The sequence below is a fragment of the Chiloscyllium plagiosum genome, unplaced genomic scaffold, assembly GCF_037043375.1.
Source record: "Chiloscyllium plagiosum isolate Xiang-an unplaced genomic scaffold, Cpla_swu_hap1 HiC_scaffold_44, whole genome shotgun sequence".
NCBI lineage: Eukaryota > Metazoa > Chordata > Chondrichthyes > Orectolobiformes > Hemiscylliidae > Chiloscyllium > Chiloscyllium plagiosum.
In genome coordinates, this window is record NW_028270182.1 from 11457354 (window position 1) to 11479376 (window position 22023).

The 22023-nt window shown below is 44.8% G+C and overlaps 1 protein-coding gene and 1 long non-coding RNA gene across 10 annotated transcripts in view; one reads left to right on the forward strand and one right to left on the reverse strand.

Moving 5' to 3' along the window:
* Window positions 1-22023, forward strand: part of LOC122544349 (guanine nucleotide-binding protein G(I)/G(S)/G(T) subunit beta-2) — a 195302-nt gene that overhangs the window by 147406 nt on the left and 25873 nt on the right. For 7 of the 9 annotated variants that reach the window (XM_043683562.2, XM_043683560.2, XM_087982897.1 and 4 more), the window contains 3 exons: window positions 5148-5214; window positions 13309-13420; window positions 19224-19262. In XM_043683562.2, the coding sequence (XP_043539497.1) occupies window positions 13364-13420; window positions 19224-19262 (96 nt within the window). In that variant the 5' untranslated portion in view covers window positions 5148-5214; window positions 13309-13363. Of the gene's footprint in view, window positions 1-5147; window positions 5215-12367; window positions 12391-13308; window positions 13421-19223; window positions 19263-22023 lie in introns of those variants that run through there. The other 2 variants (XM_043683565.2, XM_043683568.2) reach the window with 2 other exon arrangements.
* Window positions 6722-12244, reverse strand: LOC148136908 (uncharacterized). Its single transcript, XR_015754350.1, has 3 exons — window positions 11950-12244; window positions 11524-11850; window positions 6722-9891 (listed from the first exon to the last, which is right to left on the reverse strand). It is a non-coding gene; the product is annotated as an uncharacterized LOC148136908 (long non-coding RNA).

Consider the following 22023-nt stretch of genomic DNA (forward strand, 5'->3'; position numbering starts at 1 on the left):
AGAGGCTGAATGCTAACAGTGGTGAATGTGGTGCCAGCCAAGCGGGTTGCGTTGTCCTGGATGCTGTCGAGGTTCTCGCGTCTTGTTGGAGGTGCACCCATCCAGGCAAGTGGGGAGTCGTCCATCACACTCCTGACTTGTGCCTTGTCAATGGTGGAAAGGCTTTGGGGAGTCAGGAGGTGAGTTATTCTTAGGTGGCTTGCATTTCATTGCGGTAACTGTAAGGTAGTGAGAAATGCTCCATGCTGAGCAGGTTTGTAATTTTCTCTCCCTTTTAGTACTTGCCCCTCATTTTGGAATGATTGCCTTGCACCTCCTACTTTCTTGGGGAACGCTAAACATATATCTTCTGTGTCATTGCCTCCCTAGTATTGGTCATTAGTAAATGCAGTCCTAGGAGTACAAGTTCTCTACAGCTTTCCCAAAATCTCTGCTGGCCTCCAGTTTTGGTGCATCATACCTCCCTGGTTTTCTCCTATCGGTGGTGTGCTCTTGGATGCTTAGGATCTTGATTCTGAAATTCCTTTCCTAAATCTCTCTACCTATGTCTCTTTCTCCCTTTTTAATGCTATCCTTTAAGATATGCCTCTTTGACCAATCACCTGTGCTGGTATTGCCCAAGTTGGCTCATGTCAGTTTGAGCGTTAACACTGAAATGTTTTAAGGATTTTTCAAAACTTTGTTGAGAAGTATTGTGTAAATGTAAGTTCTTGTCATCGACTTGAGCAGTAGACCATAATTCATAGGAACAGGCGGATGACTTTTGGCGCCTCGAGTCTAGTCCCGCATTCGATAGAATCTAGACTGATCCAACAATCACCATGTCAACCCTCCTCACCTTTCCTGTAATCCTTGATTCTCCTGTGGACCAAGAATCTATCTATCTCCATCTTCAAGGCATGCATTGACTCTGGAAGTCTTTGCCACAGACAGCTGTCAGTCCAAAGGTTTTCAACCTGCCGAAGAAATTCCTCCTCAGCTCAGTCTTAAATTGGCACCCCTAATTGTGAGATTGTGCCCCCTGATCCTCGACTGTCCCCAGAGGGGGATATGGAAGATATAGACTGTAGGGAAATAGATGGTGACATCTTGCAAAATGTCCAGATTATAGAGGAGGAAGTGCTTGATGCCTTGAAACGGTTAAAGGTGGATAAATCCCCAGGACCTGATCAGGTGTACCCAAGAACTCTGTGGGAAGCTAGAGAAGTGATTGCGGACCTCTTGCTGAGATATTTGTATCATCGATAGTCACAGATGAGGTGCCGGAAGACTGGAGGTTGGCAAACATGGTGCCACTGTTTAAGAAGGGAGTAAAGACAAGCCAGGGAACTATAGACCGGTGAGTTGTTGGAGGGAATCCTGAGGGACAGGATGTACATGTATTTGGAAAGGCAAGAACTGATTTGGAATAGTCAACATGGCTTTGTGCATGGGAAATCATGTCTCTCAAACTTGATTGAGATTTTTGAAGAAGTAACAAAGAAGATTGATGAGGGTAGAGCAGTAGATGTGATCTACATGGACTTCAGTAAGGCATTTGACAAGGTTCCCCATGGGAGACTGATTAGCAAGGTTAGATCTCACAGAATACAGGGAGAACTAGCCACTTGGATACAGAACTGGCTCAAAGGTAGAAGACAGAGGGTGGAGGTGGAGGGTTGTTTTTCAGACTGGAGGCCTGTGACCAGTGGAGTGCCCCAAGGATCAGTGCTGGGCCCTCTACTTTTTGTCATTTACATAAATGATTTGGATTTGAGCATAAGAGGTACAGTTAGTAAGTTTGCAGATGACACCAAAATTGGAGGTGTAGTGGACAGCGAAGAGGATTACCTCAGATTACAACAGGATCTGGACCAGATGGGCCAATGGGCTGAGAAGTGGCAGATGGAGTTTAATTCAGATAAATGCGAGATGCTGCATTTTGGGAAAGCAAATCTTAGCAGGACTTATACACTCAATGGTAAGGTCCTAGGGAGTGTTGCTGAACAAAGAGAGCTTGGAGTGCAGGTTCATAGCTCCTTGAAAGTGGAGTCGCAGGTAGATAGGATAGTGAAGAAGGCGTTTGGTATGCTTTCCTTTATTGGTCAGAGTATTGAGTACAGGAGTTGGGAGGTCATTTTGCAGCTGTACAGGACATTGGTTAGGCCACTGTTGGAATATTGCGTACAATTCTGGTCTCCTTCCTATCGGAAAGATGTTGTGAAACTTGAAAGGGTTCATAAAAGATTTACAAGGATGTTGCCAGGGTTGGAGGATCTGAGCTACAGGGAGAAGCTGAACAGGCTGGGGCTGTTTTCCCTGGAGCGTCGGAGGCTGAGGGGTGACCTTATAGAGGTTTATAAAATCATGAGGGGCATGGATAGGATAAGTAGACAAAGTCTTTTCCCTAGAGTTGGGGAGTCCAGAACGAGAGGGCATAAGTTTAGGGTGAGAGGGGAAAGATATAAAAGAGACCTAAGGGGCAACTTTTTCACAGAGGGTGGTATGTGTATGGAATGAGCTGCCAGAGGATGTGGTGGAGGCTGGTACAATTGCAACATTTAAGAGGCATTTGGATGGGTATATGAATAGGAAGGGTTTGGAGGGATATGGGCCGGGTGCTGGCAGGTGGAAATAGATTGGATTGGGATATCTGGTCAGCATGGACCGGTTGGATCGAAGGGTCTGTTTCCGTGCTGTACATCTCTGACTCTATCCTCTCAGCATTGACCGTTTAGAATCCGATGTGTTTCAATGACAACGCCTCTCATTCTTCTAAACCCCATAGAATAGAGTCCCAACTTATTTAGCCTTTGCTCATTAGTCAATCCCTCCATACCGGGGATCATCCTGGAGAACCTTTTCTGATTCTCTGTCTCCAAAGAAATGATATCTTTCCTTCAATAAGGGTCTGAAACAGCTCACGGTACTCTAGATGTGGCACCTTGTACAATTGCAGTAAGATTCCCTACTCATACGCTCCAACCCCGTCGAAATAAGGCCGACATTGCATTAACCTTCCTGATTACCTGCTGGTAGAAAGTGAGGATTGCAGATGCTGGAGATTAGACTTGGACAGTGTGGTGCTGCAGAAGCACAACCATTCTGGCAGCATCCAAGGACCAGGAGAGTCGATGTTTTGAGCATAAGCTCTTCAGGATGACCTGCTGCTCCTGTTTGGTAGCTTTCTGTGTTTCATGCACAAGTGCCCCCATTGTGTTGCAGCTTTCTGCAGTTGCTCTCCATTTTAAATTATATTCTGTGCTCTGCTCTCACTTCCAAAATGAACAACTTTGCATTTTCCAGCATTACACTTCATTTACACATAATACTTCAGGGCAGCGCAGTGGCTCAGGGAACCTTGGGTGTCTGTGTGGGGTTTGCACGTTCTCCCTCGTGTCTGCGTGGGTTTCCTCCGGGTGCTCTGACTTCCTCCCACAGTCCAAAGATGTGCAGGTTAGAGTGGATTGTCCAGGCTAAATTGTCCATCGTGTCCAGGGATGTGCCGGCTAGGTTGGTTAGCTATGGGAATGCAGGGTTACAGGGATAGGGTGAGGGGTCTAGGTGGGTTGCTATTGAGAGGGTCTGTGTGGACTCAAAGGACTGATTGGCCTGCTTCTGCACTGTCAGAATTCTATTAATCTGTGATAATTTGTCAATATGTTTAGTTGCTTAACCTATCAATATTTTTCTGTGAAATGTTTGTATCCCTCTTACAACCTGTCTTTCCACCGATTCTAATGTCTGCAAATCTGGAGGAAGAAAATGAATGTATTGGCATCCAAGACCTAAATATATATTGTTAACAGTTTTGGTCCCAGCACTAATCCGTGCGGGACTGCACTGGTCACAGGTCGCCACCTGCAAAAGAACGTCTTATCTCTACTGTTTTCTGCCCATGAGCCAATTCTCTATCCATGCCAATATTCTACTAACACTCTGGGCTTATATCTTATGACCTTAACCTTTTATGAGGTACTTTGGGTTTGGACTTCCAGAAGACTTTCAACAACACATCTACAGGCTCCCTTCCTATCTGCTTCCTTGTAAGGCTCTTGGAAATCATACCTGTCTAAATTCTCTTTTCATAAAGCCATGCTGATTGTTTGATTTGATTATAATTTTCTAAATGTCCTACTATTCCTTTCTTAATAATTTATCCTATTACTTTTCCGACGATAAATGTTAGGGTAATTGACCCACTTCTTGCCTCCCTCCCTTTTTCAATAGCGATGTCACATTCGCAGTTTTCCAGTCCTCAGACTTCTACAGAATGCATAGATATTAGGAAAATTACACCCCAGTGCACCCACTATCTCAGTGGCTATCTCTCTTAGGATCTTAAGATGCAAGCCATCAGGGCCAGGGGCTTAACTCTTCACTCATTGGTTTGTCTAATATTATTTTAGAGAAGTTACTTAATTTCTCCGCCATATTCTTTGACATTAATGGAATGTTCCGATTTCTTCCGCCATAAAGACTGATGCAAAATATCAGTTTCACTGCTGTTTCATTGTTTTCCAAAACTTTTCTTAAGGGGCTTATGTTTACTTTGACCTCTCTTCCTTTTTATATATTTAATAAGGTCTTATTGTCGTTGTTATTTTCCTCGTGTTTTTGCTGTCTTTATTATTTCTTTAGTCCTCCTTTGCTGGATTCTGAATTTATCCCAGCTTTGGGACTGACTCACTGACTTTGGCCTCCTTTTATGTTTTTTCTTTCACCTTAATAATCTGCTTAGCCTCCTTGGTTTATCTCTCACACAATCTGTCTTCCTTTTCTGGGATGTATTCTTGCTGAACCTCATGAATTCTGACCTCAAAGGTCTGTCACTGCTGGCTTACCGTCATTCCTGCTAATGTATCCACCCTATATCCAGGTAACCAATCTATCCAGCCCTGAGGGAGAGTCAGTGGACCCGGGACGTCAACTCTGATTTCTCTCCAAAGATGCTGCCAGACCTGCTGAGCTTTTCCAGCAGTTTCTGTTAATGTATCCACCTAGTTCACTTTCACTAGCTCTATCTTAATTTCATTGTAATTCCCTTTATTCAATGTAAATACACTGGTTTCCAACCCACGTTTCGCACACTCAAACTGATAATTAAATTCTACCATGTTCACTGCTTCTTATGGGATCTTTTCTTTTCTTCCTTTTCTCTTTGACAGTGAAGAAACATCGAGTGCAGAAAACTTGATTCAGTTACCACCGCCAAGAAGGAAAAACACCCGAGTGGTGAGTAACCAGTAGTGCCCTTTAGGGGAATCTTTTATTGGGAGGTAATTTATTAATTACACATTAATTGCCTCATTACACATTACCAGATCCAAGATTGTCTGCTCCCTGGTTGGCTTTGGGAAACAATTCTTAATGCACTGAATTTGTTGTCGTAGTTACCCTTTCCAATCAATGTGACGGTTAAAGTCGCACATCATTAGACTGACTAAGGGGGAGGCCATATTGGATTGGGTGCTAGGGAACGAGCCAGGCCAAGTGTCCGATCTCTCGGTGGGAGAGCATTTCAGTGACGGTGACCACAACTGCCTCACCTTTACGATAGCCGTGGAGAGGGATAGGAACGGACGGTATGGGAAGGTATTTAATTGGGTGTGGGGGAGACTTATGCTGCCATTAGACAGGAGCTGTGGAGTATACGTTGGGTACAATTGTCCGATGGGAAATGTACAACAGAAATATGGAGGCTGTTTAAAGAGCACTGTTGCGAGTGTTGGATAACTTTGTCCCACTGAGACAGGCAAGGATTGGGAAGGTGAAGGAGTGTTGGACAATAAGAGCAGAGGAGCTTCTCGTCACAAGGAAGAAGGAAGCTTACTTAAGGTTGAGGAAGCAAGGATCTGGCACAGCTTGAGGATTACAGGGTAGCGAGGAAAGAACTCAAAAATGGATTGAGGAGAGCTAGGAAGGGGGCATGAGAAAGCCTTGGCTTGAAGGATTAGGAAAAATCCAAAAGCGTTCTATACTTGTGTGGAATAAGAGAATGATCAGAGAGAGGGTAGGGCCAATCAGGGATAGTGGAGGGAGCTTATAGAGATGTACAGCATGGAAACAGACCCTTCGGGCCAACTCGTCCATGCCAACCAGATATCCTAAACTAATCTGGTCCCATTTGCCAGCTCTTGGCCCATATCCCTCTAAACCCTTCCTATTCATAAGACATAGGAGTGGAAGTAAGGCCATTCAGCCCATCGAGTCCACTCCGTCATTCAATCATGGCTGATGGGCATTTCAACTCCACTTATCCGCATTCTCCCCGTACCCCTTAATTCCTTGTGACATCAAGAATTTATCAATCTACCTAAGTACTACCTAAGAGATGTTACCTAAGTAGTGTTTCAGGTAAAGCAACTGCCCAAATATATTACCTCACTTCCTCAGCATCCCGTGTCCGCTCCTGCTCAGCATGCCTATACATAGTTTATATAATTTAAGTTAACCTTCCCAGCCGGTCCCTGGCCCTCGCTGTCGTTCCTCCCACTGCTATAGTAAGCCATAGGGATTACTGAGGGAGAGGCAGTGAGATGGAATTCCTGGCATCATGAATTGCCGTGTTCTTCACATGGAACAGTGGGTACTTCATCTTTCAGCAAACTGAACTGAACCATCATATACCAATCCAGATGCCTTTTAAATGCTGTAATTGTACCAGCCTCCATCACTTCCTCTGGCAGTTCATTGCATACATGCATCACCCTCAGTGTGAAGCAGTTGCTCCTTACGTCCCTCTTATATCTTTCCCCTCTCACCCTAAACCTCTGCCCTCTAATTCTGGACTCCCCCACCTCAGGGAAGAGATTTTGTCTATTTATCCTATCTATGCCCCTCACGATTTTATAAACTTCTATATGGTCACCCCTCAACCTCTGACAATTCAGGGAAAACAGCTCCAGTCTATTCAGCCTCTCTCTATAGTTCAACCCTCCAGCCCTGGCAACATCCTTGTAAATCTTTTCTGAACCCTATCAAGTTTCACAACATCCTTCCTATAGAGATATAACAGCTTGTGTCTGGAGTCTAAAGAGATAGGGGAGGCCCTAAAGGAGATTTTTGCTTCAGTATTCACTAGAGAGAGGGAGCTTGTTGATATGGGAACACAGTGGACCAGGTTAATAAGCTTGTACAGATTGATATTAAGAAAGTGGATATGCTGGAAATTCTGGGAAGCATCAAGATAGATAAGTCCCCAGGGGCAGATGGAGTTCAACCTGGATAAATGCGAAGTGATTCATTTTGGAAGATTGAATTTGAATGCTGAATACAGGGTTAAAGACAGGATTCTTGGCAGTGTGAAGGAACAGTGGGGTCTTGGGTTCCACGTCCATAGATCCCTCAAAGCTGCTACCCAAGTTGATAGGATTGTTAAGAAGGCGTATGGTGTTTTAGCTTTCATTAACAGGGGGGATTGAGTTTAAGAGGCACAAGGTTTTGCTGCAGCTCTGTAAAACCCTGGTTAGACCACACTTGGAATATTGTGTCTTGTTCTAGCTGCCTAATTGTCAGAAGGATGTAGATGCTTTAGAGAGGGTGCAGAGGAGATTTACCAGGATGCTGCCTGGATTGGAGGGCTTGTCTTATGAAGAGAGGTTGAGTGAGCTGGGGCTTTCCACACAGGAGAGGAGGAGAAAGAGAGGTGACTTGATAGAGGTGTACAAGGTAATGAGAGGCGTAGATAGCCAGAGACATTTCACCAGGGCCGTCACAAGGGGTCATACCTTTCACCAATCACCTGAAAGTTATAGCGGAGATGGTCAGAGGTCGGTTCTTTATGAAGAGAGTGGTGGGTGCGTGGATTGTACTGCCTGTGGTGGTAATAGAGTCAGAGTCATTAGGGCAATTGCTGGACAGCACATGGACAGCAGTAAATTGAGGGGTGTGTAGGTTAGGTTGATCTTAATCTAAGATAAATGCTCAGCACAAGATTGTGGGCCGAAGGGCCTATACTGTGCTGTACTGACCTATTTTCTATTATTGCTCTATTTGTACATGTTCCTCGTATTTGTTATTTAATAGCCTTTCCTACGGAGTGGCTCATATCTGGGTGGGTCTCTACACTCCCAAAGTCATTTTTTCCTTGCTGGTTTTGCCTTTGCCCAAATGGACTCTGCATCATCCGAGCCTAGGTTAAGTTTTTTTTTTCTTGAGATCCTTACACACTTGATGCAAATGCAACACACCAACTTCTGTGAACAACCAAAATGTCATTAAGCATAGTACTGTACAAACTTTCTGGAGGAACTTTGAACACACCTCGCAGGGCTTGCAGAGTCGTGTCAAAGCTCTCCCTGAACAAAGGAAACAGTCCTTCCTTTATACAAAATCTTTACATCACAGGTCAGTAATGCCCACAAGACAAACCTCCAGTCACTCCCCCAACAGTCACATGCCACTCAAGATACAATGCAGTGACCTGACCATCTCCAGAAACAGTATAATGCCAATCATCTCTTAATGGTCAAATCTGTTGCAAATCGTTTATTTTTAACTACAGAGAGTAGCCAGAATTCCAAATATAATGTCCTCATTGATTTCTGAATAGGAGATGATGACAATGTAACTGGCTCTGAAAGGCAAGGAAATGGTCATGTGAATGGCTCTGAATAATAGGAGATGATAATGGAAATTCCTTTCAAGCTGCCTGTAAGTCAGAGGCATCTCACTCTAACCTCAGGACATCCAGTTTCCTGCAGGTCAGCAGAGCAAGTTACCTCTTCAATATCTCAAGATCATCTCTCACAGCAAAGCTCAATGTGCAACCTTTTGGCTTTATGATACTATGGTTCCCTGCAGGCAGTCTACTAGCTGGAGTTAAAGTTCCTGCTTCATCTGCCTACCCTGTGGTACAGTGTCATCTTTATGACTGCTGTTGATATTAGCAGTCATCAGCTTACCTACCATTTGCATCTGGACACAAAGTCCAAATATTGAGTTTGGCCTTGCGAGAGAGTAACAGAGGAGCAAGTGAGGACTGCAGATGCTGGAGATCAGATCTGAAAATGTGTTGCTGGAAAAGCGCAGCAGGTCAGGCAGCATCAAAGGAGTAGGAGAATTGACGTTTCGGGTATGAGCCCTTCAGGAATGAGGAGGGTGTGCCCAGCAGGCTAAGATAAAAGGTAGGGAGGAGGGACTTGAGGGAGGGGTGTTGGGAATGCGATAGGTGGAAGGAGGTTAAGGTGAGGGAGATAGGCCGGAGAGGAGGTGGGGGCGGAGAGGTCGGGAAGAAGATTGCAGGTCAAGAAGGCGGTGCTGAGGCCGAGGGTTGGGACTGAGAAACGGTGGGGGGAGAGGAAATGAGGAAGCTGGAGAAATCTGCATTCATCCCTTGTGGTTGGAGGGTTCCTAGGCGGAAGATGAGGCGCTCTTCCTCCAGGCGTCGTGTTGCCATGGTCTGGCATGATGGATTTGTTAGTGCAGTCCTCTGCTATCAAAACCTGAATAAGGTATTTTTCATGGGTTAATTAATGGCAACTTCCTAAGGATTCTGAAATAACAACAAAATGTTGCTGAGAGACTTGTGTCTTGCAGCTTCTGGAGAAAGATAGAGATATATTGGACTGTCTCAACCTTAAACTTTGCTCCCTCCACAGCTGCTGAATTTCTCTAGCACTTCCTGTTTTTACTTTAGATCTTCAACATCTGCAGTAGTGTGCTTTTTATTTGAGTTCAGCTAACAATGCAGACCTACACTGGGGAAAGCAATTGAGTGAGTGTTTCACTGAACTGTCTCTGAGCCTGAGGGCTGCGCCGATCCTTGCTGTAACTCTCCCCATATTTGATGCTTTTTGTGATTGGCCTTGCCTGGAGTTCCTATCGATTCCTTATCTTCGAATGGGGCTGTTGGTTGCCGGTTTCTTGAACCTCCTGACCTTATTTGTTTCTCCCCTTGGTCTTTTATACCTAGAATGAGAGGAGACTTGTTAGGAATGCACACCAGCTAGGATTGGTTAAGCCAGATGGCCCTTCTCTATGTTATACCTTCTTAGTATATGAAATACCAACAGTTTGCATTGAAGTAGCACCGTGAGCATGTTAGCACTGCTGTGAAGCACCTTGGGAGCATTCTATCAAACAAGATTGCACATTGGCCCCAATGAGACTTTAGGACATAGTGTCCAGAAGTCAGTAGCAAGAGGAGTAAATCCCACTGCTCTGAACATACAACTGTGGAACTTTGGGATGACTAGGAGACTAGCATTGGAGAAGCAATTGACCCGGGTTCAATTCCCGCCTCAGGCAACTGTCTGTGTGGAGTTTGCACATTCTCCCCGTGTCTGCATGGGTTTCCTCCGGGTGCTCCAGTTTCCTCCCACAGTCCAAAAATGTGCAGGTCAGGGTGAATTGGCCACGCTAAATTGCCCCATAGTGTTAGGTGTAGGGGAATGGGTTTGGGTGGGTTACTCTTCAGAGGCTCGGTGTGGACCTGTTGGGCCGAAGGGCCTGTTTCCACACTGTAAGTAATCTAAAAACAAAAAAAAGCCTGGAGGTTTGGAGGACTGGAGAAGATTACGTGACAGCGAGGGTGTGAGGCCATCAAAGAATTTGAAAGCAAGAAGGAAAATTTTAAGCATGTTTGACACTAGCTTCTCATCACCAATAAGCATTTCATGGGTGAAGCAGATTTTGGCCCAGGCTGCGATGCAGATCGCTATGTTAGTGTATAATGTTTTACCTTCACCCATTACCTGTACGTGACTAAAACAATGTGTATCATTGTTCCAGCCATAATTTGTCTCGCCTGTTCACCATTTCTCCACGAAATTCTATCTGGCTCCCTTCCTTTCTGATTGGTATTTGTATGTATGTCTGCCTGGCACCTTCCAACTCCAATGTTGGAACTGCGTTCAGGAGAGCATCTCGTTCATTTCCTCCATTGCTGACTTTGTTGAGCATTGTCAGCATTTTGTTTCTGTAATTTTCCCAGTGTCGACAGTAATTTAAAAAAAAAAATAATTTGTTTGAAGTTCCACCCACAGGCAATGAACAGTTCCTGTTTATGGTGAACACACTTTCAAGCATATGCAATCCTCATTGAAATCCCTCTAGAATTTGTCCCTATTGAGGTGGGTTACAAGCCCCTCCTCTGAACTACTACATCGGAGATTACTCCCATCCCCCCCCCCCCCAAATGGGTTAATAAGTTGTCGAGGCGCTGATGGCTTTTGGAACAAATGGTTTTGTATCAGCCCCCTAAGGCCTTCCTTGAAATAAAATGAGTGGTTGCATTCTCTATTAATAGCCAACAGTTGGACATTACTTTCAGAAAGGGTCTGGCTGAGGCCCACAAATATGCTTGGTATTTTCTGCATGTTGCTTGCTCATTGACGTAATGCTGTGATTTAATTGTCATGTTTGGGTTTCTGTTGGCCTGCTACTCAAATGTGAAACAGTGTCTGTTCTCCCATCAAGTCTTTCAGCCTCCCTTTTCATTTAAATTTCTGCTCTTTTCCTTGTCACTCATGGGAGTTTGGGGGCTATATATAGTGGTGTGCTGTCTTGAATGTGTGAAAAGGCTTCGGATGTTTCACTTACCCAGCCTAAAATTGGCTCATTTGTGCCTCACGTGAAGGAATTGGAAATGTTTTGAATTTGCAGCCTAATTAAGTTGCAATTTTTTTTTTCCCACCGCAATGAAGATATTCTAAAGTTGTCTCAAATGCTCCCATGACTGTTGCAACAGCTCCAATGCAGAATCTTTTACGTCATCCCTACTTTGCTGTTTTTAACCTTCATTCTTGAGAGTATCTATGGCTGAACAAGTTTTGGGCTGAATATTTTGTGTGCGTTTGCTTTGTGGCCTCTGTTGCAGTGCATCCTTCTCCGCCTCTGGAAGATGGGGATGGTTTTCTGCAAATTCAGCTGAAAACGGGAAAAACAGGTGAATTAGTGTTTAAGTACACCGACAGATGGTTTCCTGCTGTGCCTTGGCATTCGCTTTCAGCTCCCCTCCCAGCCCACCTCAAAAAAAAACTCGCGCAGGATGCTCGCAACAGTATTTCAACCCTCTTGGTTGTTCTCAGTCAGATTTCAACAAAGGAGGTTAATTCTGCAGGAGGTTCAATTCCAGATCTGTTGAAATTCCATTCTATCTGGAGAGTGTTTGTTTGAGGTTGCAGGTGAAATGCTGATGGCTGTAGGTCTGTTGCACAGCGGTGCACAGCATTGGGTTCAAACTGCACAATAGGTGAGGAACAAGCTCCAAAACTTCACTTCAACATCACTTCCCCTGGGGCTGTGCGACTCCACCCAGTTCAGATGCTTTCGTTTTATGAGCGGTGTTCCTCTCGCTTAATGTAAATTTATATCAAAGTGCTCCCTTTTTTTTCCTTATGGTTGAAAAAGGAATCGAAAAATAGCCGTTTTATTTCTGGATTCACACTTTCGACTGAGTGCAAGATGGTCTGTACGTCGGGAGGAAGAGTGTGTGTGTGAGAGAGTAACTGTGTCATATGTAAACACTTCCTGTGCTGATCAATTAGCTTACAATTCCTGTTGTAAAAGTCAGCCGGGACCGTTGCAGAGGGAGCAGCTGTTCTGCTGAAGCAGCCTGTTGATTCAGTCCAGATCTGGGTTTCGTTTTTTGTCGAAAGGGAGCGGCTGTTTTTAAGTGTCTTTTTAAAAAGTAGGAAGTGGACCATACTACTTAGGGTGGTGCCCGTCAGCTCCTTGATAGCTGTACCTCCTGTTAGCCCTGGCTCCACGGGTCGCAGGCTCTCTTCTGGGTCACTGGTTTGTGGCATCGAGTCCCAGTCCAAACCCACATTCCTACTGAGGGTGTTGCATTGTCGGAAGTGCTATTTCTGGGTGAAATTTCAAATTGTAGCCCCATTTGTACCTTTTGAGTGGAGTTCAAAAGGTCCCTGGCAGTGCTGGTAGAAGAAGCATTTGGTGTAAATTCTGTTGTAGTTCAGATACAATGTGTTCAGGTCATGGACATAAACTGGTGATTCACATGAGCTTCTGTGAATGGGAATTGACTAAAACCTGATTAAACGTTTGGAGATGCATGTTTGCAATCTGTATTTCTGTCAATAAAGGCTGATGAGATTTGGGTACACTTTCACCCCAGCTTTCTGGAATAAAATTCTGGAACAACTTCCCATGTGCAAGTTAGCTGCTGCATTTCCTATGTTATAACAGAAACACACTTCATTGGCTACGAAGTGCTTTAAGGTGTCTTGAGATGATGTAAGATGCCACAGAAATGAAAGCTTTCACTGGTTAACGTAAAGCTCTGCTGCTGTGAGTTCGGCGTCCCTTCTTGTGCTCGGACGGGTGCTAATCTGCATTTTTCTTTTGGTTTCCTGTTCTTGACAGGTTTCTGATTGGCCGAGTCGAAGTGGGCTAGAGGTGTTAGCTTTGACCGGAGAACATGAGTGAGCTCGAGCAGTTGCGCCAAGAGGCAGAGCAGCTACGGAGCCAAATACGGGTGAGCAAACCAAGAATATAAAGTGTTTTATTGGGAGCTGGCCGAAGCGCTGAGCTGTGAAACCATCATCAATTGTTACACCCCTTCGAAAGTCATTTACTTGACTAATGAGAGGGGCTACTGCTTGCACCTTTGCCTTTCCTCCCCCCTCCTGAAGAAGGGAGGGAGTTGGCAGACGAGGCAGGGAGTGGAATATTAATGGAGAAGTCAGGCAGGCATATTGGGAACACCTACTGTTGAAGGCAATAGGCACTGAGCAAGCTGCAGGATGAAAGTGGTATCCCACAGTGTCAGATGTCTTGATTTTAAACCTGCAGTGCCAGAACCTAAATGTTCCCTGGCATTGTCAATCAAGTCTGGAATTAAAGACAGCTCGAAATTTTGAAGAGTAGCAGCTATTCTTTTTTTATGGTGTTTCATTGTCTCAAAATATTACCATGTACTTTAAATTTACTCACCTTAAAAAGTCATTGGGAAGAATACCACGATCTCCTCCTGATCAATGCTTTGCAAAGTGCAGTGCTGGCTAAGTGTGGTATGAATGCCACTCATTCAGTGATGGACCCAGCCCAGAGTGGCACAGAGCAGTAATAACTCAGAATCAAATGAATTAGACTGTGTTTTTTCCCTCTGTCCCTATGGGGATTGAGTCCACAGCTCAGATCCATACACAGTCTTGCCTGGAGTTTCATTCACTAATATTGTTGGATGTCAGCCATGGCTCAGTGTGTCAGCCCGCTTGAGTCGAAGGTTCCAAGTTTTGTCTCGCTTGAGCATTGAAATCTAGTCTGACATACATTGACCATCCATCCCCAACAACAAAAAAATCATACTGAAGGAGCGCTGTACTGTCTGAGAGGCCGTCTAGAGGGTGAGATGTTAAACTAGAAGACCTCATGCACAACACATGTGGAGGTAAAAGAAACCATGGATCTAGGTATTGCTCCCTGGTGTCTGAAGGCTGAAATTCATCCTTCAATTAGCATAAAGAAAGCCAAGCGTCTGGTTCTTTATCACATTGCAATTGGTATAAACATGCTTCAGAATTGCTTCATTGGCAGTGACATACAATTGTGGAAGAACTCTTGTATAAATGCTCTTTTTTTTTTACAGGCATAAGTAGAAAGTTACTTTGAAGGACAGGAGCTCCTTGCTGTTGACAGCAACAGAGGCAACTTGACTTAGATCTATTCCCTACCAGGGCCTTGTGTGCATATGAATGTATCAAAAGGAGCAGATGTAGGACACTTGGTCCCTTGAATCTGCTTTGACATTTCAGAAGATCATGGTTGATTTTTGTTTGTGGTTTGAATTCCACATTCAGATCTGCCCTAACAATCTTTAGATTGCATTACTCTCCTGCAATCTATCTACCACTGCCTTAAAAAATGTTCTAGAACCTTATCAGACAAGAGGCTGGAAGAACACAGCATGCCAGGCAGCATCAGGAGGTGGAGAAGTCAGCGTTTCGGGTGTAACCCTTCTTCATGACTAGGGGCGGGTGTAGGGCGAGCTGCAGATAAAGGGGAAGGTGGGTACGGTGAAGACAGGTAGACTGTACAATCTAGTTGGTCAATGGGAAGAATGAATCCTGGCAGGGAGGGGAAGGAGCTGGAAAGGGGTTTGGGGATTGGAGAAGAAGGTGATTTGAAATTGGAGAACTCCATGTTGAGTCCTCTGGGCTGTAGGGTGCAAAGATGGAAGATAAGGTATTGTTCCTCCAAATAGGTGCTGTAGTTTGTTTTGGCAATGGAGGAGGCCAAGGGTGGTTGTGTCAGAAAGGGAGCAGTTGGGGGAATTAAAATGGTCAGCCCCTGCGGACCTGGCTGAGATGCTAGGTGAGCTGTTCCCTAAGTTAACGTTCAGTGTCCCCCGATGTAGAGAAGACCACATTGGGAGCACCCATTGCAGTAAGCTAGGTTGGAGGAGAGGCAGGTGAACCTCTGTCTCACCTGGAAGGACTGTTTGGGGCCTTGGATGGAGGTGACTGAAGTGGTGTACTGGCAGGTTTTGCATTTTTTTTTCCCCCCCTTGCAGGGGAAGGTACCTGGGGGATCGGTGGTAGGGCTGGTGTGAACCAAGGGCTGTCGGGGGTGGGGGGGGGAGGGGAGGGGAGGGGAATGGTTCTTGCGGAAGGTGGGGAGGGGGAGGTGTTCTTGATGGTGGGGTTTGTGTGGAGTTGGCGGAAATGTTTTGAGGGTGGTGGGGTGGTAGGTGAGGACAAAGGGGGCTCTGTCCTCCTTGTGTTGGGAGGGGTTTAGAATGGGGAAGGTGCGGCAGAGGGCTGTCTGGGTGACAGAGGGAGGAAAGGCATGTTGTTGATTTCATTTGGATCCCAGCATCTGCAGCTTTTTCCTCAGTTGACTTCTCCACCTGGTGATGCCTGGCGTGTTGTGTTCTTCCAGCCCTCTGCCTGTCTACTTTTGGATTTCAGCATCTGCAGTTCTGTCGTCATCAAAACCCTGCTCAAGCAGATTTGCAAAGTCTCAACCCTCTGAGAGAAAAGGATTCTCCTTGTTACTGTCCTTTAAAAGGCCACCCCTAATTTAAAAACGATGCCTCTTAGACCTGAACTCGTGCCCGAGAGGAAATATCCTTTCTACATCCAACTTGTCAAGACCATTCACTATCTTCATATAAAAACCGAAAGAACTACAGGTGCTGTAAATCCGAAACAAAAACTGAAGTTGCTGGAAAAGCTCAGCAGGTCTGGCAGCATCTGTGAAGCAATATCAAAGTTAACCTTTCAGGTTCAGTGACCCTTCATCAGAACTCCATACGTGCTGAGCTCTTCCAGGTCTTTATATGTTTGAGGACTGGGTTGCAAGAATTACTTTCCCCACACTTAAAGTTTCAACCACTGAAGATAAATGTTTTAATGTCACAAGAAAAACTAATTTGAAATGCTGCGAATGTGCCTTCAGCCAGATGTCATGCTGTGGTGCTGTTCCTGTAGCTATTAGGAACCAGAGATGGTCTTTTGCTCCTTCTAGCGTGTTCTGAGACTGTGGCTGATCTGCGACTTAGTGCTGTTTATACTTCTCTGTCTCATTTCTCTCAACATCCCAGGTTAACAGTCTATCAATCTGACATATAAAATTGAGTTGATTTAGCTGAAACAAGTTCCATACACTCTTTAAAATAAAAGCATGCATTCCTGGAATGTGGGTGTCATTGGTAAAGTTATCCCTAATTAACCTTGAGATGATTTGGAAATGCTGGTGTTGGACTGAGGTGTACAAAGTTTAAAAAAATCACACAACACCAGGCTATAGTCCAACAGGTTTAATTGGCAGCACTAGCTCCTTCAGGTGGGTGTGGAGTATAAGATCATGAGACGCAGGATTTATAGCAAAGGTTGACAGTGTGATGTAACTGAAATTATATATTGGAAAAAACCTGGATTGTTTTAAGAGTCTCATCTTTAAGACTTGAACATGTTTATTTCAGTTCGTTCATATGTAAATCGGAGAAATTTTTAAAAGTTGCAATCTCAAGTGAACTTTAACAATTGGTGTCATGTCGGTCCAGATAATGTATTGAAGGTGTTAGCTCCCTGTGTGAGACTGTCTGTCTGTGCTACAATGGTCAGACTGATTCTAATCTAACAACCAGATTTACAGAAACTTACATGGATTCATGCAGTTTTTGAGCAAAATAAAATGGAATTCTGCAAGTACAAATTCACCCCACAAACGTGTGTGTGTGTGTGTCCATGTGGTTTTGTGTGTGCTCTAAGACATGGTACATTTGCGAGACTGAGCAGAGGCTACGACATCAGATGAATGGACACCGCACAGAATCGACAGACAGGAGTGTTCCCTCCCAGTTGGAGAGCACTTCAGCGTTCCACGACATTCAACCTCAGACCTTTGGGTGACCGTCCTCCAAGGCGAAGTTCGGGCAATTTGCATTGTTACCTGTTCTGAACAGATGCTGATAGCCAAGTTCGGTACCCATGGGGATGGCCTCAACCGGGACCTTGGGTTCATATCACACTACAGGTGACCCCACTGCACTACACAGACACAGATGTGCACGTGCGCAAGCTCCCACACTCTCATGTACCTGCTCACAGAATTATTACCCTTTAGACAAACGTGCGCACGTTCTCACAGACCCTCGTAACCCACCCACCTGTGTGCATGTGCATGCATACATATAAGTTTTTGTGAGGGGAATTTGTACTTGCAGAATTCCATTTTATTTTGCTCAAAAATTACATGAATCCAAGTAAGATTCTGTAAATCCATTTTTTAGATTAGAATCAGTCTGAACATTGTGGTACAGACAGTCTCTCACACAGGGCACCTCACACCTTCAATGCATTATCTGGGCCGACGTGACACTGTTAGCATTCACTTGAGAATGTAACTTTAAAAATGGTCTGCGATTTACATATGAAAGAACTGAAACCAACATGCTCATTCTAAAAGATGAGTGGTTTAGCAAATAATCCAGGTCTTTTTCAATACATAATTTCACTTACGTTACACTGTAAACTTTTGCTATAAATTCTATCTTATGATCTCATACTCCACAACCACCTGATGAAGGAGCAGTGCTCCGAAAGCTAATGCTTCCAAATAAACCTGTTGGATATCACCTAATGTTGTGAATTTTAACTTTGTACCCCTTGCGAAGCTGCTTTCTTGAATAGCTGCAATCCATGTGGTGTAGGGATTCTTATCGTGCTATTAGGGAATGAATTCCAGGACTTTGAGCCAGAGACAGTGAGGAAAGAACAATACAGGATGGTGAGTGGCTTGAAGGAAGACTCCTAACATTCTGTGGGAGTTTTTCCAAATTTCACTCCTGGATGTAATTTGAGTCTGTGCTCACCATCGCCAAACCATTACCACCCAATGTCTGGAGGAAGAATGCCTCATCTTCCACCTTGGGACCCTGCAACCATACAGGGTCGATGTGGATTTCAACAGTTTCCTTATTTCCCCTCCCCCCACATTATCCCAGTCCCAAGCCTCCAACTCGACACTGCCTTCCTGACCTGTCTTTCTGCTCCACTCTCCTCTCTGACCTATCATCTTCTTCCTTGCCTTCATCTACCTGTCACTTTCTCAGCTCCCCCCCCCCCCCCCCCCCCCCCCCCCCACTTCACCCCTCTCCCATTTATCTCTCAGCAACCCCCGGCCCACAAACCCTCATTCCTGATGAAGGGCCCGAAATGTCGATTCTCCTGTTGCTCGGATGCTGCCTGATCGGCTGTGCTTTTCCAGCACCAGACACTCAATTCTGTAGTTTCTCCAGATTTTCCTCACTGCTTTGTGATGGCCTTAAATGCTTGAAAACTTTAATCAATGACCCCTTCAACCACCTAAACTATTGGAATGGCACCCCTAGTTTGTATAGTTATGCTCAGAATTTCCACCTTAGAGTCCAGGTGGTGCTGTTTCGAGAAGTCTCCACTACTTCAAGGCCAAAATATCCTTCAAATTGATTGCAAGATGCACTGACCCAAGCTGAATCTCTACTGATGACCTTACTTGGCTGTTCAGTGGAAAAGTTGGGTCTGCTTATCAAGTGAAGTGAAGACTGGATGTTCCCAGCTTTTGAATCACTGAATGCTTTCCTTTTTGAAAGGCTGGCTTCAAATTTACTTCATCATTGCCCACGTTTCAATGGACAATCGGATTGGAGCAGTGTAAAACTGTTCTGTGGGGAATGCTAAATATAGTTTTTATTTCAAATTGAGGGCTGATGTTTGATGGTACGGCGAAAGGTATGATGAGCCGGCGCTGACTTGGCCTCGTCCCTTTTTTAACTGTAACTTTGTTTGTTTCAGGATGCCAGGAAAGCATGTGGGGACTCCACACTGACCCAGGTGAGTGCTTTAACTGATCTGCAAGCAAAATGGACAGCTTTTCTTCCATCCTGGTCTGCCCTCAGTTTTTTTTTTGGTTGAGTTGAGATATCTATGCAACAAGATGTTGCAGCAAATTCGGGGGTTAATTGCACAGACCGCCGCAGTCCAGTCTAAATTCGTCAAGGCTGAGTTATGATGTGGAGGAGCCGATTGGACTGGGGTGTACAAAGGATAAAAGCCACACGATGCCAGGTTATAGTCCCAACAGGTTTAATTGGAAGTACTAGCTTTCGGAGCGTCGCTCCTTCATCTGATTGGAGGTAGTTGTGATGAAAGCTAGTGCTTCTAAATAAATCTGTTGGACTATAACCTGGTGTTGTGTGGGTTTTAACTAAGGCTGAGGTAGTTAGACAAAAGAGCAGAGGGTATGGAGAGAAGGCAGGAACATGGAGTTGAGATGCCAAACTGAGCAACTGTGGTCCTATTCAATGGTGAAGCATCCTATTACTAGCAATGTGAGTTATAGGAGCAGAATTAGGCCATTCGACCCATTGAGTCTGCTCTGCTATTTGATTGTGTTTCTCAACCCATTCTCTTGCCTTCTGACTGTAACCCTTGTTTCCCTTGCTGATCTCTATCTCTATCTTATATACGCATTGACTTGGCCTCCCAGCCCATTGCGAATTCCACAGATTCGCCACCCCCTGGCTGTAGAAATTCCTCCTCAAACCAGTTCTAAAGGGGTTGTCCCTACACTCGGAGGCTGTGCCTTCGGATCCTAGTCACTCCTACAAGTGGAAGCATCTTCGCCAAGTTCACTTTTTCCAGGAGTCTCTGTATTCTGTAAGTTTTCAATCAGATTCCGCCACCCCTTATCTTTCTAACTCTATTGAGTACAGAACCAGAGTCCTCAAGTGCTCTTCCTATGACAAGATTCGGAGATGCCGGTGTTGGACTGGGGTGTACAAAGTTAAAAATCGCACAACACCAGGTTATAGTCCAACAGGTTTAATTGGAAGCACTAGCTTTCGGAGCGACGCTCCTTCATCAGGTGATTGTTGAAGGAGCGTCGCTGCGAAAGATGGTGCTTCCAATTAGACCTGTTGGACTATAACCTGGTGTTGTGTGATTTTTAACTTCCTATGACAAGGTCTTCATCCATGGGATCATTCTTGTAAATCTCCTCTGGACCCTCTCCAAGGCCAGTATATCATTTATTAGATACAGGACTCAAAACGGCCCACGTATGATCATGACTGGTCATATAGCTCAATTTCACTTTCATGTACTATTATAGGAATAACTCTCCAGTCTAATGACAAGGTCTTGGTCTTGAATACATGCGACGTTGGGCAATATCCAACTCTCTGGAGAGAATTCCAAAGATTTTAAACTCTGAAGGAGTTTCTTGCTCAACTCCTTCTTAAATTTTTAGCCGAGGTCGTAACCTGCTGTACCCCCGAGACTCTATTGGAAACTTTGCCAATTAAAAATAATTTTTCACTCTTGATGGTATTGCTTCACAGGATCACATAAATAATGGTTGAAGCAATTGTTTTTGATCCTTGCTCCGGCTACCAATTCCTTCATCCTTTTCCCTGGCACTTCAGACTAAACAGGCCTGTGTGGAACCCCAGTGTCGTATTAGGCTTTAAGTTGAGCTAATGGCTGCATTTTGACACCAATGTTGAGATGACTTAAGTCAACCTCTGTTATGTTACCCCAGTTTTCCCATGCTTCTGCTCATCTGCTGAAACTTTCATCCGTACCTGCATAACTGCTGGATCTGATTGTTCTAACCGGTCTCCCACAATCTATCCTTCGTAAAACGTTGATGTAATTCGAGCGAGTGTTGCCTGCGTTTTAACCGACAGCAAGTCCCATTCCTCTGTCACCTGATCAGTTCCCACTCACCTACGTTGGCTCCTGGTCGAGCAGTGTCTTCGTTTTCAGGATTTCCTTCTTGTTTTCCAATCCTTCGCCCTTCCCTATCATTTTCAAGGGTCCCTGCCCACACCACCTTCCGAGATCTGTGCTCATATAATTCAAATCTAACTTGACCATCCATTGCCCTGCCTTCAGTGGCCACGCCTTCACTAGCTTGTCCATAATTTCTGGAATTCCAACCATGCACCACACAGGCTCTCTAACCTACTTTCCTCTTTGAAGGGCTCATGCCCGAAACGTCAATTCTCCTGCTCCTCGGATGCTGCCTGACCTGCTGTGCTTTTCCAGCACCGCACTCACTCTCAACACTAATCTCTTAGTGTTCTCCCCTGCCCTTTACATCACAAATCAATACATCATTGGAGTCAGAAAACAGTCCCGATCTGCTCCGTTTGTGAGAGCCCAAGCGAACTGTTTTAGTCCAGCTTCATTTGGTGCTAATGTCACTGAACTAGTGATCCTGAGGTGCACTCAGGAGCTCAGCAAAGCTCTTGGGATGCCAGTTCAAATCCCCAGAGTTTAAGTGAAGTTAATAAATCTGGCAGGAAAGCTAGTCCCATCGATAGTGACCACGACAGTCACCATTGATTGTTATAACAAACTTACCTGGTTCACCCATGCTTTTGAGAAAGAAATCTCGTAACCTTACCCAGGCAGGCAATAGTTGCTGGCCATATGATATCCACATAGAGTCATACATGATATCCACATACATCATGGAAACACACCCTTCAGTCAAACTTGTCCACGCCGACCAGATATCTCGACCCAATCTAGTCCTATCTGCCAGCACCCGGTCCATATCCCTCCAAACCCCTTCCTATTCATATAC